At 47.5% G+C, this 19,663-nt stretch overlaps 1 protein-coding gene and 1 pseudogene across 2 annotated transcripts; both read right to left on the bottom strand.

Moving 5' to 3' along the window:
• Window positions 1–966: 966 nt before the first annotated feature.
• Window positions 967–2,237, bottom strand: LOC308512586 (THO complex subunit 4-like; the record flags this gene model as incomplete). Its single annotated transcript, XM_081115505.1, has 2 exons — window positions 967–1,539; window positions 2,160–2,237. 2 exons carry the CDS (start codon window positions 2,235–2,237, stop codon window positions 967–969), a joined length of 651 nt encoding a protein of 216 aa, XP_080971631.1.
• Window positions 2,238–9,991: 7,754 nt separating this feature from the next.
• Window positions 9,992–11,284, bottom strand: LOC308512585 (transcription initiation factor TFIID subunit 6-like; annotated as a pseudogene). The gene has a single exon. The product of its transcript is annotated as a transcription initiation factor TFIID subunit 6-like (transcript).
• Window positions 11,285–19,663: the final 8,379 nt, after the last annotated feature.

The raw sequence follows: 19,663 nt of genomic DNA, 5'->3' as shown, positions 1-19,663 counted from the left end.
TGTGGCCATGAACCCAGGAGACCACATCCAGAACTACCCCTGAACCTGCAGGATGTGTTTCTATGGCGTGCACATGCTTACCTCACATCGCCTCACTGACCCTGTGTGCCGCCCTGGCCCTGGAGTCTTCATCCTGTTCGATGAGAACCACTTTGGGTTCATCGGGCTGGAGGGGAAAGACTTCCTCCTGTTAGGCAGACTCCAGAACACCTTCCAGAATGTGGAGGCACCATCCCAGCAGGCCTTCCTGGAGACACTCTCCAACATTCAGTAGGGACCCCCTTGTTTGTTTCTGTGTTAAAAATTAAAAAAAAAAAAACCTCCTTAGAAATGACATTGATCCTGCCTTTCAAAGTGCAGATGCTTCTGCAAGCCCATATGGCCCGGCCAGGACTTGATCTCTGGCGGGGGCCTGACCATCCTTCCAGAGAGGAGGGTGGGGGGCGGGTGGGGCGGGGGGGGGGAGGGAGGGGAGCGTTGAGCTGATGGGTCTGAAGAGCTCGTCCCGCCCTCTGCTGGTCGAGAAGCGCCAATGCAAGCCACCCTCCTGCAGCCACCTCTGGGGAAGGCAGACAGAGGCTGGTTCCTGTCCATCATCGTGTTGTAAGAGTCCAGCAGTGCGTCCCACTTCTCGGTGACACTCATCCCGTTGTGAGCGTCCAGCTGGGCGTCCAACTGCTTGGTGTCCCTCTTCGCCCTGTAAGTGTCCACCTGGGTGTACACCTGTTTGGTGCCCCTCAATGAGTTGTCAGCGTCCTGCTGGGCATCCAACTTTTTGGTGTCCCTCATCGCGCTGTAAGCGTCCACCTGGGCAGCGTCCTACTGCTTGGTGCCTCTGTTTGAGTTGTATGCGTCCAGCTGGGGGTCGAACACTTTGGTGTCCCTCATTACACCGTAAGCGTCCAGCTAGGTGTCCAACTTTTTGGTGTCCCTCATCGCGATGTAAGCGTCCAGCTGGGCGTCCAGCTACTTGGTGTCCCTCATCACGTTGTAAGCGTCCAGCTGGGCGTCCAGCTCCTCCGCAGAGATCTGCTGCTTCCAATTGCGGCCGGTGCGCCTGCCTGTAACCCGGCTGCCCCTGTGGGCGCCTCTCCTAGTGCCGCCGCCGAATCCTCCAGATCCTCGGTTTGTAGTCATCCCGCATCTTTTGACACTCTGTACCAGCCTGCACTGCGTGTCTCTCTGTGAGGTGAGGAGCTGGATGTCGAGGGGGCTGTCATCCAAAGGGACGCCATTGTACTGTTTCATGGCGTTCGGGGCATCTGCCTTCCGCTCAAAGTGCATGTGGGCTGTTCCCAGGCTGCGGTTGTAGTGGACACCAGCCTTCCTCAGAGGCCCAAACTCCGCCAACAGCTGCTGGATGTCCGCGTCGGACACCCCGAAGTCCAGGTTGGACAGCAGCAGCTTCCCCCCGGACACCAGGCCGGCGCCCCTGCCCAAGCCCCTGCGGAAGCGGTCGTGTTGCCAATCGTCAGGAAGTTGTCTCTGCTGCTGTAGGGCGCCGGCCGGTTCCTGCCTCGGCCGAGGGCCGCCTGATTCCTGAACGGCCCGGCGGTCTGCGTTCCGCCACTGAGGCCTCCGTGGGAACCGGCCCAGCCTCGGTCCCGGCCCAGGTCCCTGCCCGGCTGCGGCCGCAGCTGTGGCCCTGGCCGTGGCCGTAGCCGCCCCGCTGGCTCCGGTTCAGCCTAATGATATCGTCCAGAGACATATTGACTTTGTCGGCCACGGTGGGCCCGGAATCAGCCTCGGATAAAGCCCGTGCGTAAGCACACCGGTCCTTCACTTCCCGCGCGGCGTGGGAGCTGTTCCCGTGCGGGCACCAGGTGTTGGGGTCCCGGCCCAGGGATTCCCAAAGGTGTGGACGGAGTCGGCGAAGAAGGAATGACACGGAGACGGCGCGTTCAGTTGATCAGCAGCCTAGCCAGGTGCTAGCCAGGTGCTTAGCGGCTTCTATGTCCCGGGACCGGGTCTGCGCAGCATCTCTCCCTGAAAGCTCCCTTGGAGAACGAGGACGACCACCACAACCACAAGCCTAGGGCTGAGAAAGCTCTGCCAAGAGGACCCTGCTTTCTTTTATAGCCCGGGAGCGTGGTGGGAGGAGCCAAACCAGCCGGCCGCCCGCTCCACCAATCAGCCGCCCCCAGGACTGGAAGCGTCACCGCCCCAGGACCAGTAGAGGGCGCCACCGGCCCGCCGAAGCGATTCCCGGAGCTTGGGGAGGACTTGCGGAGCGGCATTGCCGTTTTCTGGGTTGAAGAGGGGACAATACGTATTTACACAGGCTCGGGTGGGCCCGGGACAAGCCACAAGGAAAAAAGCCACAGTCAATCTCCGAGACGCGGGTCACAGGGCAGAAATCACCGTGCCGGACATTGTGCTCCGCTGTGTACCTCCGCGGCCACGCAGGCGCACTGGGGGATTTCCCCTGTGGGATGGCATCCGAGAGCACCCCCCCTCTCCCCCCCGCTCCCTCCCCCGTCCGCTCACTCTCTGGATGGATGGGCAGACCCCCGCCCAGAGACCAAGTCTGGGCCTGCCCCATTAAATCATAAACCGCAATAAAATATAATAAAATAATAATATAAAATATAAAATAAAACCATAAACTGTAATAAAATATAACTAAATCATAAAATAAAATCATAAACTGCAATATAATAAAATAATAAAATAGTATTTTGTCAGCATTTGCTCCTCAGCCCCGCCCCTGGTCAATCCAATCAGTCTGATCCACTGCAGCGTCTCCGGTTGGGGGTCAGGTTGAGGGCGGGGGGAGGGGCGCTCATGCCCCAGGCAGGACCCGCTCCGCGCGCCGTCAGGTGGCATTCACCGAAAAGGTCTCAAGGAAAGGCTCTCCTGAACGTGGCTGCGCCCTGCGCCCGATGCCTGGTATTCAGTCCTCCGGAACCAAAGCGCCCGGCACGACCTCCGCCTCTGTCGCCCCTCATGGCGCCCTAGATCCTGAACAATGGAAGCCACACCAACCGCCCCTGTCCTCCGAGCAGCCAACACGGGCCGTAGAAAACGGGCTTGTAAACCAATTGAAAATCCCTGCTGAGTTAGGAACTAGCCAGTCAGAATAGACTAGACAGTAATGATGAATCCTTTTTTTCCCCCCACAATAAAATTTATTATGAAAACAGGCTGGTGTGGGGATAAGGGGGGGTGGGGGGGGGTTGTGGGTGTGGGTAGGGGTTTTGGGGGTGGGGTTGGGGTGGGGGGGGGTCAGATGAGTACATATTGGTTGGGTGGCTCAGGTGAAATAGTGCGGCTTCTTCACATTGATGCCATACTCGCTCAGGGCAGGGGTCAAGTCCTCCATGGTTAGAGTGTACTTGCGGTCCTTGCTCTCGCTTCTGGAGCTGGGAGAGGCTGTGCCCTTCGTTTTGCAGTGCTGTAGGGCGTCGTTGGCAATATCTGAGATGAATTTCTGGGCAGCTATGGAGACGAGCCGAAGTATGCGAGGGTCTGGAGCCTCGAAGCCCGTGCGGTTCAGGTAATAACGAGTCACTGGATCTGGGATCGTAGGTGTGTAATCCTACAGCTGCTTCCATTTTCTCTTTATGTTCTTGTTTCCTTCCATCAGACTGAAACTCCTTCATAAAGGATTTGCCTATGTGCACCACTTTTGCAAATAAAATGGGATCCCAAGAAAGGTGGGGGCCAAGGTAACAGAACATATTGAAGACATCTGTCCTCAAATCCTCAAAGCTCTCTGCTTGTTTTGGTGCTCTCTTATTTGGCAAAGCATTCACAGGTGAGCCTTGAGCACCTCGAGGAACGCCAACTCTTCGGTAGAGAGGCTCAATAGTTACGTGAATAAGCTTGCAAATAGCAAGAGTTATTAGCTTATGGGAAGCAGCATAGTATGAAGGCATCAGGTCCATCATGTTCTGTGCATGATGCCAATCGCCAATCTTTAATAAGGCTCCTAACAAACCAAGTTTTTGGTTGTCTGGGGGCTTTTCTACTTTCTCCTCCTCCTTTTCCTTTGCCTTCTCTTGCTTATCCACTTTTTCAGAAGACAGTACAGGCACCGTAAGTTTTCTAAGAATTTCCTTAGCTTCCACCATTTCTCCTTTATATTCATCCATAATGCAATTGTCAGCTGGAAGAAGATGTACATAAAGATCATTTAAATCAATAAGATTAACTTGTAGGAGCACTGCTGCAACTCTGTATAAAGACAAAGGAGTCTCTCCATTCTGCTCCTGGTAAAACTTGAATTTGAACCCAAATATATGACAAAGTGTTTGCGGTTCACACATCCTATCTAGTAAAAGAGAAACATGGTAATTAGCCATACCTCCGCTACCCTTCCCATTGGCTAATCAGGGCAATATGCAAATTAACTGCCAGCCAAGATGGCGGCCAGCAGCCAGGCAGCTTGAAGCGAACGTGAGCCTTGCTTCCTTCAGTGACGGCAAGCCAACGTTCCCCGCCTGCTGCTGCCGGCCTCTGAGCTTGCAGTTTGAAACATTATTACAAATATAGAAGCTAAACAAAACCACAGACACCTGCTTTCAGCCAGCCGGGATCTCAGAGCTGGAGTTGAAACAGTGTTTCGATTCTAGAACCCAAACAAACCAGATACCTGCTTTCAGCAGCCGAGGCCTCAGAACTGGAGCCAAGCCTCAGAGCTAAAGCTGGCCCAGAATAAAAAAAGAAAAAGAAAAAAAGGAGCAGTTTGGAGCTTCAGTCATCCGCCAGCCTGAAAACAGCCCTCAGCCCCTCACCCAGACTGGCCAGGCACCCCAGTGGGAACCCCCACCCTGAAGGGGTTGTGACCAGCTGCACACAGCCATCAGCCCCTCACCCAGGCTAGCCAGGCACCCAAGCGGGACCCCCACCCTGATCCAGGACACCCTTCAGGGCAAACCAGCCGGCCCCCACCCGTGCACCAGGCCTCTATCCTATATAGTAAAAGGGTAATATGCCTCCCAGCACCGGGATCAGCAGAGCCGCGAGGCCTCCCGGCACCGGGATCAGCATGACACGGGGCAGCACCCAAACCCCCTGATCACCCTGTGGCTCTGTGTGTGACAGGGTGCGGCGCCCCAACCCCCCCCCCCCCCATGGGCCCTGCTCTGTTTGTGATGGGGTAGAGCCATAACCTCCCCATCGGCCCTGCCCTGAGTGTGACAGGGTGCGGTGCCCCAACCCCCTGATCCGCCCTGCTCTGTGTGTGACAGGGGGCGGTGCCCCAACTCCCCTATCGGCCCTACTCTGTGAGTGACAGGGGGATCTCCTCAACCCCCTGATTGGCCCTGCTCTGTGCATGACAGGGGGGAGCTCCCCAACCCCCTGATGGGCACTGCTCTGTGCGTGACAGGGGGGACCTCCCCAACCCCCTGATCGACCCTGCTCTGTGCGTGACAGGGTACGGAGCCCCAACCGCCCTGATGGGCCCTGCTCTGTGAGTGACAGGGGGCAGCACCCAAACCCCCTGATTGGCCCTGCTCTGTGTGTGACAGGGGGTGGCGCCGCAACCTCCCCATCGACCCTGCCTTGAGTGTGATAGGGGGCGGTGTCCCAACCCCCCAATCAGCCCTACGCTGAGCGTGACTGAGGGTGGCATCGCAACCTCCCAATCCACCCTGCTCTGTGCATGACAGGGGACAGCGCCCCAACTCCCCAATCAGCCCTGCTCTGAGCCCGACCAGGGGCTGCACCTAGGGATTGGGCCCGCCCTCTGCCACCTGGGAGCAGGCCTAAGCCAGCAGGTCGTTATCTCCCGAGGGGTCCCAGACTGAGAGAGGGCACAGGCCAAGCTGAGGGACCCCCCCCCCCCGAGTGCACAAATTTTTGTTCACCGGGCCTCTAGTATTCATATGCTTCTAATGAAGATATAAAGAAGTCATTATATTCTCGTCTGCATTCAAACACGTCTAAAATGACACCCAAAACCCTATTGGGATCTAGATTAAAGCATCCTATCAAAGATCTGATATTTTCTAAGATTAAGTCACTAGTAATATTTCCCGATAAATCTTGCCCCCATTCAGCAATCAGCTTAGCATAGCCTTCATTCTCTTCTCTTAACAAATTGAACTTTTGCTGCTTATAAAAGAGTTTCATCTTTATTTTAACTGATCTTTGATCGAATTGCCGTGATTGTTTGATAAGTCTTAATAATGTCAATGTTTCTGGATCCAGGTGTTCCTTTAGAATCGTGTCTGAGATGAAATACAAACACGCTAATACAAATTGCATAAAGCAGTCTCTCTTGCTCTTCTCTTCTAAAACGGTTGTCTCAATATCTAACATGCAAAAGACATCAGCAAGACTATCCTCACGAAATTCGCTGTTGTCATTGAAAACATCAGCTGCTTTTCGGGCTTCAATTTTCCTTGAGTGACATGGTGTGATAACTCATAGAGAGCTCACTGGAAATCTCTGTAAGCCGAACTGCTGAGGCTCTTGTTTTCGCTGAGAAGCCAACATAAGTCGAACAGGTCGCCTCTCCCTGATTTCTCCCAGTTCTTTATCCACTCGACCTGGACCGACACTGACGCTGCCTCCATCTTCCCTGACTTAGTGACAGAGGCCCTGGAGTGCCTCAGGTCAGCATGAGGTCAAAGGGAAATACCGCCCATGAAGAATGCCGGGAACTGCGTGTTTGCCTTTCGAGTTTCAGGCCCCAATGATTTCTAAAATAAAATTAAAAAAATAATGAAATAACGTATTATACCAAATATCATTCTATTAAAGTGCTCCCATTCCAGGTATTAAAAATATTGATGTCATCTCATTTAACTAAGAAATCTACTTCTCTACTTAGAGAAGATACCAGCAAGTGCGGTGGTAAATTGAAAATATTTGTAATAAGATAAAGTAGGCACTTTTTTTTGGAGATATTTACTCAAAAAAATAAAAACATATACATTCTAAATTCCATACTCACCAGAGTCTACTATGAATGCTCCCACCTGGGTAAGTTCTGTTGCTATCAGGGTCAGGAGGAACTCTCTTCACTCACCTGGCAGCTCCAACTTCCATCAGTCTGCTCTGGAGAAGTGATGTGAGTCCTCTGCACAGATGAGCCTTTTATAGGACTCCCCTTACTTAGGCCACACCCACTTGCTGATATTGGCTAAAAATCCACAAATGGAAATAACCACCTCCAATGGATGAAAGTCTGATAGGTCATTAGGGTTACAACACTTAGAAAACACTTGGGGGCTGACACACTAACAGAGGGAGAGAGCGATAGAACATCCACAATGAGAGAGAATCACCGATCAGCTGCCTCCTGCACACCCCACACTGGGGATCTTGCTCACAACCCAGGCATGTGCCATTGACCGGAATTGAACCCAGGACGCTTCCCGGTACACAGGCTGATGCTCTATCCACTGAGCAAAACCGGCTAGGGCCATTTTGTTGTTTTTGTTTAAAAAGACAGTGGAAGGGAGAGAGAGAGGGAGAGGGAGAGGATTGTTTTTCCACTTGTTTATTCATATGTCCCTTGCTTTTTAAAAAATATACAACAGTAGCAATGAGGGAATTTGTGGTCTCCTCTCTGGGACCCTGGGCTGTTCTCCGAGGGTACTGGAGAAAAGGAAAGTGACTTGTTACCGTGGCATGTAGTAATCCAAAGACATGTGCTCCTAGAGGAATAGAAAGACAATAGGCTCAGATACCAGTAAGTTCAAAGATGATCTCTCAGGGAAGATACCCAGCCTAGGGAGTGACTATCCACTCACTATACACTGCTTTCTACTTTAAAAAGTCTTTTTTAAGTTCAGAACATCCTGGGTGATCACTTTAGGTGTCTGAGTTTGCAAGGCCAGTCCAGGCCTCCCAGGAGTGGGTCAGGTTAGCATGTGGCCCCTTTTCATCCACAATGCAAAGCTTCTTATGTATTTACACCTTTCATTTTATCCTATTGCATTCCATTTCATTTTATTAACCGATGTCTTCCCCCAATACATTCAATGCCAAAAAAAAAAAAAAAAAAAAAAACCAAAAAAAGAAAAAAAAACTGAAAGGAAAAAAAAGATAAAATGATTCCTCCATTGTTGTCCCGGAATACTCGCCTCATTTTGGCTTTCAAAGTCCCCGGGGTTTAGGTTTTAAGGGCTCCGGTCTGCAAAAACTGTTCTGGGCACGTTTTCTTGGTCCTCAGTCACACCCCACCCCCCAAAAAACTTTTCCAGTACCCCTTCCACTGCCAGGCCGCATGCGGGGCCTTCTGGGAAAACCCAGGTGGTGGATGCCCCGGGTAAGGGGTTAGGGGTTAAGGGTTAAGGTCAAGATCAGATCTAGGGTTAGGGTCCGTGTCAGGATCATGGTCAGGGTTAGGGTTAAGTTCAGGTTCAGGGTCAGTGTCAGGGTCAGGGGTAGGGTTAGGTTCACGGTCAGGGTCAGCTCAGGGTCAGGGTTATGGTCAGTGTAAGGGTTAGTGTGGGGGTCAGGATCAGGGTCAGGGTTAGGGTCAGCATCAGGGTCAGTTTCAGGGTTAGTGTTAGGTTTATTGTCAGGGTCAGGTTAGGGTTGTTAGGGTTAGGTTTGGGGTTGTTAGGGTTAGTTTGAGGGTGAGGGTGAGGGTGAGGGTTGAGTTAGGGTGAGGGTGAGGGTGAGGTTTAGTGTAGGCTGAAGGTGAGGGTGAGGGTTACGGTTAGGGTTAGGGTTAGGATTTATCATTGTCAGTATGGCCATAACTAGAATAAGAAAAGAAATGCGTTCTCTATCATGAAGATGTCATGACTGAGCAAGGGACACTCTGGTGACATATTTAAGGGCATATGAAAGGATCAAACTGCTACTGCTGTTACAACATGTAAAAATGATCTTTCCCAGGAAGTTGCTGGGGTCCAGCCCCAGCAGGTCCAGGGGTTCCCATAAGTGTGGACAGAGTTGGCAAAGAATGAATGACACAGAAGCAGCGTTCAGTTGATCAGCATAGTTGGGTTCTCTTTTTATTGTTCTATTATATCTATATTTATCCTATTTGATCCCATAAGCATGCCTCTATAATTACATCATGGTATGTTTCAGGAAACCTTCTGCAGTTCCTGGTTTCATGTCCATAATCCTGTCTCTATCTAGTTCTGTGGATTTTGATCTTGTTTGGTTACTCTTTGTGTTCCATTATAAGGGCTATTCCAAGGTCACTATTCTACTGCTCTACTGATAAGCTACAAGGAAGTTACTGAAGAATTTTATCCTACCCAGTCAAGGTTATGTCCTCCCAGCCTCGCTGCTTGCCTTCCCTGGGACTTCCCTGTGTCAGTGGGTCTCCAGGGGTATAGGCTTCGGCGCTTCCCCTGGTGGGGTGTATATATGTGACTTTGTTTCTAAGGGTTTTGTGGTTGGCATTTGTGATTTTGCAACTGGAACTCACATGGGTGGCTCTGGCGATGGAGGAGCGAGGTCTGCGCTGTCCTGTACAGGGACTGGAGAAAGCATCGGTGGAATTTTTTTGGGTATGGATTGAGCTGAGTGGTTCTCGAGCTTCCAATAATGCTACATCCAGGGTGTCTCCTTTAGCGCTTATTCGTCGTGGTCGCTTCGTGGCAGGCATTTCTTCAACTTCAGGGCCATCTAACGGCCTCTTACCCAAGAAATTTTCATCATTAATAATTTCCTGTTTTAAACAGGAGTCTTGTTATTAGCACTACCAGTGAAAAATAATATTCAAGTAAAGAATTTTTTATGTAATTAAGGCTTTTACTTACAAGGCATTATTCTGCTACCCCCCCCCCTGCCCCCACCCGCCCTTTTTTTTATTTTAATATTGAGAGGCTTTTGGAAATTTTACAGTGCAGTCTTGATAACCTTTCACTTCAATTTCTTGTATAGAAATATGACTGCTTTTGATCCATTGCATGCGAAGCAATTTTGAACTATCAAGAGAAAATTAGTTAATGTTTCAGGAGTAGCTTCCTTCCCGGTACAACAAAGTCTTTATGAATATTCACTTATTTCAATTGGCCAATTTAAATTAACTCGAAATAAGGTTAAATTTTTATTTTTAACTTTACTTGTCCTAGGTTATAGACAGAGTGGTCCTGTTGACCTGTTGAGCCTACAGAGCAGCTTGAGCCCAGGCCTTGACCACATGGGAGCAGAGGAGAGGTCCAAGGGACCCAAATTCTGCCCAATAGGCATCCTGCTTGTCAGGTGGTGGGCGCAGCTTTACCAGAACAGGGGCACAGTGCTTCAGAAGGAGGCTCTGCACGTGGTCAGCTCCAATTCAGTCAACGTTGCTTAGCACAGGGCCATCTAGGACACTTCGGATCTGCTCCCCCTCCTGCCGCGGCCGTGGCAGAATCAGAGTTTTAATCACACCATGTCCCAGCTCCGCCAGGCCTGCAATGCAGCCGTAACGTGTAGTCCATGGAGTCTTCTCATCCACCCAGCTCTTGGTGAAGGTCTTGGTGATCTGGGACTGGAGGTTGTTCATGGTTGTGCTGCTATGCTTGCAGATCTGGGCCACCAGGTGGGCAGCAAAGTCCCAGAGTGCCCAGTGATTGTCCACATCTGGCCTCAGACACAACTGTCTGCTCACGATGCAGGTCATCACAGTTGGAATCGATTCATGCACGTATTTTTCTAGGTACAGTGTAGGGTTCTCTATCAGTGCCTTCACCATGCGCATCAAATAGATGAGCAGGGCCAGGTTGTTCTGCACCACGTTCACACGGACCCCCTCTGAGATGAAGATGCTGAACAGTGGCAGCATCTCATAGAGCCCTGGGTCGGTTGCGATGCTCTGAAGGGCTTCCACTCTCTTGGCTTCACATGGCCCCACACAGGCTTCAGTGATCACATTGTAGTACAGTTGCTGCTCCACAGACAGCTCATGGATACTTCGGGGCTTTAATCAAAAAGTGCCCCCCTCCAGTAGGGGTGGTGCCTTCTTTGCGTTCCCTTTGAAATCAGCTGGAGCAGCCCCTTGACCTTTGCTTTTCAAGTGTCCATCATCCACCTGGCTTGGCTTTGTTGACTTCGGGGGTTCTGTGGCCTCAGCCTTCTGCTGCTCTTTGGGAGCTGGAGGTGGATTCTCTGGGATAGATGGCTGGCAGCCTTCAATGCTCAACCAATGAGCTTTGAGGCAGACGTCCAGGGGCACCCGAGGCAGAGGGGTATTGATGATGTCACTCAGGTCAACAACCTCCTTCTTCTCATAGAGGTAGAGTTCCCGGCCCCCACTGGAGGAGAACCAGAAAGGATAGTTTACTCCTCCCTCTGTGGCATAAACCTTGAGGTGCTTGGAGCTGTGCACAGGCTCAAGGTATTGATAAAGCCAAAGGTGGTTGTTGCTTGTCTCATGGGTCATGTTCAAGCAATGCCCCCATGTACTGACAGGTGTGTAAAATCTAGCTTCCTCGGGGATGTCATTAGAGACAGGTTTTCTTCTTCAGAGTCCTGTGGTGATGGCACAGGGCGTTTTGGCTAGGAAGGAAATCTTCTCCACCAGAACATTAGTGGCACAAGGGCAAGGACTTCATCGTATTGCCCACTGTATCCTCCAAATCTAGAAGCTCTAGCAAATGTGCAGTAGGTAATGGTTGGAAGGTAGGAAGAAAAGACAGAAGGACAGATGGAGTTGGGGGAGGAGGAGGAGGAGGAGGAAGGAACTTTAGAAAAACCAGCTCCTTTTGTAGCTATTCATACAAATGGGAGAGGGGTTGCCTGCCCTGGGGGAACCTATACATAGAATAACCACCTAAGGAACAGTGCTCAGCGCCCAGGCTGCGGGCAAGCTCCTGAACAGCAGGACACACCTCTACTTGGCCCCTGTGCCTGGTCGCCCTGCACTGCTGCTGAGCTGAGGGGTGTTAAATCGCCTTATTGCCCTGAGGTGGCAAGTCTAACTCTAAGGAAAAGGCACTTGAGAGAAAGAACGATGTCAGAGAACCAAGTTCTTCACTTGTGTGACACATGTCAGAGTTAGTTACTGAACTCCCCCCATAGCTGATAATATTTTAAAGGGAAAAACACACACACAACCATGAGATCACTTGGTGGTAATTTTCCTGCACTAGTTCCGTCATTAAAAGAGCCACATGGCCTTTGCACATGCTGACCCACCCTGACTTGTGCTGGTCAGGACCATTTCACAGCTCGGGCCACCGGCTCTGGCTCAAGACAGACCTGGTTTCAGGCTCAGCTCTGACATCTCCTGGGTGACCTGGGCAAGTTTTACAATTTTTAAAATCAATCCCATGTCCTTAATCTGTACAAATGGACAAACCATACCACTTCCTGCACTCAGAGGCTTGTAATGAGAAATGAATAAGATGATTTGATGGAAATACTTAACACAGGGCCTGGCACATAAAGACTGGTCCAAGTCAGTTAGCCCCGGTGCACTAAGGCCTGTGCTAAGGTGGGGGTACAAAGATGGGTAAGACAGTCTCACACAGTTTGTGCTTCATCTGATGACAGACACAGAGTCCACCAGGTAGAACGGTGCAGAGGAAGAGGTGGGCTAATCCCTGTCAAATGCTTCCCCCCATGGTGGGAACACGGGGAAGGACTGCAACAGCGATGTCAGGCTATGCATGCACCCATGTTCCCTAAGTGGATTACAGCGAAGCACTGGGCTCCACCCTGAGGGGCGTGGCAAGTGAAGGGGCCAATAGGCACGCAGCGCATCTGGCTGCGGATCCATAAGTGCCGGGCCCTGCACCCAGCAACTGCTTGCCAGTGGAGGATCATCCATAGCTGCTTACTCTGCCCTGTTGTTCCCCTGAGACCCCGCCCCACCCAAGCTATAGCAGAGGCTTTTGCATATGAATGCCCTGGCCCTTTGCAATCTGAAAATTACCTAACAAACTGCAGCTGGGCCAGACAGACCCAGAACTTCCAAGAGAAGGCCCAAGGCCCCACAGCAGCTTGCATTGCTTCACAGCTGGGCCTCATCTGGGCACCTCCAAACCCCAAACAAGGAAAGGGAATCTGCATATCTTTTAGTAGCTCCTGCTGGGTAGCCTCAGGCAGAAGCTAAATTAGCACCTCCTTAGATCCAAGAGCCAGTGTACCCAGGGGTCAGAGTGGGACCATCCAGATTACAACTCCTCAGATCCATAAGGGACACACTCAGGGGGAAGACTCAGTGAGCACCAAAGTCCCACTGAAGCAAGTCTTGCCCCATAAGGGTGTCTTCAGCACAGAAGTTCTCCCACTGTGGACACAGCTGATTCTCACAGCCAATAGGCCTGGAGGTCAATTCCTCCCAGTGATACCTACAACAATCAAGACTTAACTACAAGACTGTGCACAAAGGTCACAAAGGGGTGTACCAAGAGTGTCCACCTCAGATAATTGGGGAGGCTGAGCCACTGGGCCCTATAGGACATCTAGCACACAAAGCCACTCTACCAACACAGGGAAGCATAAAAAAATGTGGAGACAAAGAAACAGGACACAAATGACAGAAATGGAGGAAAGCAAACTACTGGATATAGAGTTCAAAACCACACTTTTAAGGTTTTTCAAGAACTTTCTAGAAACCGCCGATAAATGTAGTGAGACCCTCAAGAAATCTAGTGAGACCCTAGAGGTTATGATAAAGGACCAACTAGAAATTAAGCATACACTGACTGAAATAGAGGATATTATGCAGAGTTCCAATAGCAGACTAGAGGATCGCAAGAATCAAGTCAAAGATTTGAAATACAAAGAAGCAAAAAACACCCAACTGAAAAAGCAAAATGAAAAAAGAATCCAAAAATACGAAGATAGTGTAAGGAGCCTCTGGGACAGCTTCAAGCACACCAACATCCGAATTATAGGGGTGCCAGAAGGAGAGAGAGAGCAAGATATTGAAAACCTATTTGAAGAAATAATGACAGAAAACTTCCCCTACCTGGTGAAAGAAATAGACTTACAAGTCCAGGAAGCACAGAGAACCCCAAACAAAAGGAACCCAAAGAGGACCACACCAAGACACATCATAATTAAAATGCCAAGAGCCAAAGACAAAGAGAGAATCTTAAAAGCGGCAAGAGAAAGACAGTCAGTTACCTACAAGGGAGTACCCATACGACTGTCAGCGGATTTCTCAACAGAAACTTTGCAGGCCAGAAGGGAGTGGCAAGAAATATTCAAAGTGATGAATAGCATGAACCTACAACCTAGATTACTTTATCCAGCAAAGCTATCATTCAGAATTGAAGGTCAGATAAAGAGCTTCACAGATAAGGAAAAGCTAAAGGAGTTCATCACCACCAAACCAGTATTATATGAAATGCTGAAAGGTACCCTTTAAGAAGAGGAAGAAGAAAAAGTTAAAGATACAAATTATGAACAACAAATACACATCTATCAACAAGTGAATCTGAAAATCAAGTGAATAACCTGATGAACAGAATAAACTGGTGAATATAACAGAATCAGGGGCCTAGAAAGGGAGTGGATTGACTATTCTTGGGGGGGAAAGGGGTGTGGCGGATGCGGGAAGAGACTGGACAATAATCGTGCACCTATGGATGAGGACGGGGGGGGAGGGGGGGTGAGGGCAGAGGGTGGGGTGGGAACCGGGTGGAGGGGAGCTATTGGGGGGGGGGGGAGAGGAACAACTTTAATAATCTGAACAATAAAGATTTAATTTTAAAAAAAGAAAGAAACACCATCCAGAACCCCCAAATAATGGAGACATGAACTAATAAATTATCATAGGTGTTGTTCAGTAGAAAACCACACAAGTGAATGGAGGTGGGGGTGAGAAAGTATAAAACAACAACAACAAAAAAAAAACAGGGCGGCCGAAACCGGTTTGGCTCAGTGGATGGAGCGTCGGCCTGCGGACTGAGAGGTCCCAGGTTCGATTCCCGTCAAGGGCATGTACCTGGGTTGCGGGCACATCCCCAGTGGGAGATGTGCAGGAGGCAGCTGATCGATGTTTCTCTCTCATCGATGTTTCTAACTCTCTATCTCTCTCCCTTTCTCTCTGTAAAAAATCAATAAAATATATTTAAAAAAAAAAAACAGGGCAGAAAGTAAGAAACCCAAAAAACACAAAACCCCCACCAATAACAACAACAAAACGGGCAGAAGGGAGGAAAAGATTTATTAGATTCTTTTAGAAAATGTCAGGTAATCTTCCCAGAAGGAGCAGTGTGTTGTGGTTGCCTCATATCAACTCAGCTTTCACGATCTTTCCTCACTCGTAGCTCTGAGCAAATTCAAGTTCTGTAGCATTTCAGCTTGGATAACAGGGCAGGAAGAAGGAAAGAAACTTTGGATTGTGGCTAAATACTTTTGAACTTGACAGAAAGTTATCAAATGCATTAATGGTTGTTTTAGTTGGATGAAAAAGAAAATAAAGGATCAAAGATTACTAATAAAAATGGAAAAGTTAGCATTTATGTGATGACAGAATTGTGGTAGAGGATATGTAGATATTACATTAATGTAATTTAGATATCCACCTTTTTCTCCTATTACCTTATCTGTAACCCTGGTCAAGTGGTTCAATGGGCACACAGGTACATGTACACACACACACACACACACACACACACATGCACACACACACACTACATTTTCTAGCTGGTGTCATCTATTTGATCTTTGCTCTCAAAGACAAGAAAATGTATCCTTTGATTTTAAAAACAGCTCTAAAGGAATCCTTACAGCATGCAAAAACTTTGGCCATTGGAGCAAAACATGAACTTAGTCCATCTGATAAAAACATAATTCGGATCCAGGTTTTTGTTTGGGTTTTTTTGGTGTTTTTTTTTTTCTTTTTTGAGTTTTGTATTTCTGTGCCTGAGACACATAAGCTAGCATTTTATAATGAAAGTTAGGAAAGCGTGGTCTGTGGTGATCTGTATGTTTACATCTGTCTCTGTATTTATGTTGTAGATATGGTATATTTCTACAGCTGGATGGTATTGCCAAGACTGAACTATAATTGCAGAATTGGTTTGTAAAGGAACTTACCCAATTGGCTTAAAACAAATGAGCACTTATATGAAACAGAGAGAACAGACATGAACCCAGTCACTTCCTAATGCGTGTGATCTAGCATCAGTCTTCAGTGACTGGAGTAGCTTAAGGTTGTTGGTTTAATTAAAACAGGCATGTCTTTAGAGAGAATGGCTAATCGCTTTGAGGTCTCATGAAGCCTTCAAGAAGTAATTTAAAAGTAATTGTTAAAGACAAATGAGATACGTGGGGTAAGTTTTTAGGGGAAATTTTGTCAGTTTCCAATAAATCTTGGGTCACTTATGACAAAGCCTTATCAGGATGTTACGGTGACAGAAAAAGATTTCACATGAAATTAAGAGATGCATGCTTGGGAGAAGAAGGTATGAGGAATGAAGATACATTTTGTGGAAGGAAAGAGTAATGTTGTCCTGGACTAAAATGATTTTTCTAGAGCAGCGGTTCTCAACCTGTGGGTCACGACCCCTTTGGCAGTTGAACAACCCTTTCACAGGGTTTGCCTAAGACCAACCTGCATATCAGATATTTACATTACGATTCATAATAGTAGCAACATTACAGTTATGAAGTAGCAACAAAAATAATTTTATGGTTGGGTCACAACATGAGGAACTATATTTAAAGGGCCAGAAGGTTAAGAACTACTGTTCTAGAGTAAGAAAGGAAAAAGAATAAAAGCTGAAAGGCTTATGGAAGTTGATGGAAAAGGAATCTTGAAATCATATGTATGGGTCAGGTTGGCTAGTACTGAAATGGGTTTATTTAAGTGAACTTTCCTTGATTTCTAAAGTACCCTGATACCAAATTGAAATTTGGGGTTTTCTCTGTTAAAAAGGACAAGTTTTCTTATCCTGATGGTACGCTCTTGGTAAGAGATTACAAAGGCAAAGGAAGGATTTTGTGTTTGGTAAAATTATTTCCTATGTTCTGTATGATCTGTTCTTTGCTTCGGTAACCCAGACTTCTTAATATTGAGTTAAATTTTGCTCCTAATGACTTAACTTTCTATAATTGCTTGTTAAGTCTTTAAATGGATGATTAAACAGATAACTAAAATAAGGAAATCTCTCTTTATGAAAGGGAGAAATGAAACTAATTAGGCCCATGCGATCTGCTAAAATCCTGACGTTTGGAAAGTAGATTTTAATCAAATTGTCCCTTCCCAAGGATAAAGGTGCTCCAGTGATGATTTATATGCATTCCCATTGGGTAGAAGCATTCCAACCTTGAAGGGCTATAGTTGAAAAAATTATTAAAATACTTGCAGAAAGCGTGTTTTCTTGTTGGAAAATCACCATGGAGCTCCACAGTGATCAGGGAGCCCACTTTACAAGACAAAGTCTACACCAGGGAGCAAACTCTGGCCAATAATGCAGTGTATCATTCCCAGCCTTCTGGTTTTACAGCACAAACGTGAGGTAGTCAAAACTCAGTTGGTGAAATTTGGTTGAATCTTTTAGTCTGCCTTGGCCTAAAGCTCTTGACTTGGTATTGCTTAACGTAAGATCTACTCCCTTTGGTTAATGTCCATTGTCCCTGTTTAAAATTGTTTTCGGAAGACCTGTGAGGCTAGATCAGGGAATGTATGAGCCTGCCTTAAGACGACCTTCTAGCTTATTGCAAAGGACTTATAAACGCCCTTGAAACGAATTCACAGCTTGTAGAGCAATCTTTACACAGCACACTCCCAGGAAATGAAGACATTGAAAGTCAAGACGCCCAAACTGGAGACAGGTCCATCAGAAGACCTCCCCACAAGGCGTCTCTCCAGGAGAGACCATGCCAGCTATGGCTATCTAATCCCTGCACTACAAAGTTAAAAGGTATTAACTCTGAATTCCTGTTTCTTATTTAAAAAGGCTTCCACACTTCCACATCACTCACCTGATTGAACATCCCAGCCTATAGGCGACCTCAAGATAAAGTCATCCAGAGCAGACAACCACCCGGTCGCGACCCACAGGTTGAGAACCGCTGCTTTAGAGCGATTCCATGTGTTCAATGTATACAAAAAAATATATGGATCCTTTACACTTTAATGTAAGCACTGTTAACAATATTGTACCAGATTCATGAGATTGGGGGTAAATGGTGAAGAAATTGAAGTGTTCCCTTTCCATCTCAGAAAGGATGATGTATTGGAAGGGGAGGGATATTTAAAATGTCTCTCCCAGTGGAGTAACAATTAGGTAAAACCAAGATAACACTGAGATGTATGCTTGTAAATTTGGGAATATTGGGTCTTTAACCTTATAAATTTGAGCTTGCTTAATTGGTGTAATGTGCTACACATTAGTACAATGTTCATTAAGGTTTTGTCGTATTAGGGTCACTCTCCCTCCCCGGAGCACATGTCCTAAGGGACCCATGAGACTTGCAACCAGGGAAGGAATGGGCAGCGGCAGTTTGTCCTGGGCTAATCCCCTGAACCTGTCTCCAAGGCCCTCTTTTCTCTGACTTCTCAGTGAGCCCAAGCAGCCCAGCCTGGGCTCTCTCCTGTTGCTTCTTCTATCCTAATCCCTTCCTCTTTGTTTCACTGTCCCCAGCCTTAATAAATGTACTCTCAAAATTCTTTTTAAATATTTTTTTATTTTATAATAAAAAAGGGAAGGAGGGAGAGGGAGAGATAGAAACATCAATGATGAGAATCATTGAGTGGCTGCCTCCTGCATGCCCCCTACTGGGGATCGAGGCTGCAACCTAGGCATGTGCCCTAACAGGGCACCGAAACACAAACTCCTGGTTCATGGGTCAACACTCAACCACTGTGCCACACCAGTTGGGCAAAAAAAGATTTTGTTCTATTAACCATTACAAAGTTCACAAACAAGTATTTCCATGCAAGGTAAACATTGCATGGAAATCTGAGTATGATTCTGGTACTACTGTGCATTTGAATGGTCCTTCTCAATTTCAACACTAGCTGGCCTTGGTACCACTCAGTTAGACATAATGTGAAATCTGACCAGAACCATTAATAGAATAGCCCACCTGGCCACTACAGCCATTCAAGCTCAAGAGACAACTTAAGATTCCTAAGCTTGAGTAGTCCATAACACCAGGATTGCTTGATTATTTGCTTGCCACCCAGGGAGAAGTTTTTTGGTTTTTTGTGGGGGTTGTTTTGCCACAGCCAATACCACCAGCTGTACCTGGGTAAATAACTCTTCCCACGTAGAATTAGAAAGACCCAAACTTGAAAACGCCTTAAACTTGCAAACTTTCTTCAGGGGTGTTCCAGTCTTGCCTCAAGCACCACTGGCTGGTTAGGATTTAAATTCTCTGATGTTTTTAGCTGACTCCCTACTGGGCTTGGAGATATTATAAAGTCTGGGTTGAAAATTGTTTTATTCGTTATTATTCTAATTTGTTCAACATATTTCATTGTCAGGCTTTTGGTGTTCTGTATAATCAAGTGTTTAAAGTCCCCTACAAAAACTCTAGCAGTGATTGCATGAAGAATGAAAACAATCCATTATGCCATTACATCCCCTCCAAATTGAATAGTAGTGGTGAAAATGGGCATCTTTGTCTTATTCCTGATCTTAGAGGGAAAATGTTCAGCTTTGCACCATTGAGTATGATGTTAGCTGTGGGCTTATCATATACAGTCCTTATGATGTTGTGGTAAGTTCTTCTATACCCACATTATTGAGAACTTTTATTGTAAAAGGATATTGAATTTTTGTCACAAGCCTTTTCTGTATCGAGATATGATTTTTACTCTTGGTTTTGTTGATGTGATGAATCACATTGTTTC

The sequence above is a fragment of the Myotis nattereri genome, assembly GCF_964212035.1.
Source record: "Myotis nattereri genome assembly, contig: HAP1_SCAFFOLD_168, whole genome shotgun sequence".
NCBI classification, from domain to species: domain Eukaryota; kingdom Metazoa; phylum Chordata; class Mammalia; order Chiroptera; family Vespertilionidae; genus Myotis; species Myotis nattereri.
Note: the sequence above shows the minus strand (reverse complement) of the source record. Positions and strands in the feature narration are given on the sequence as shown.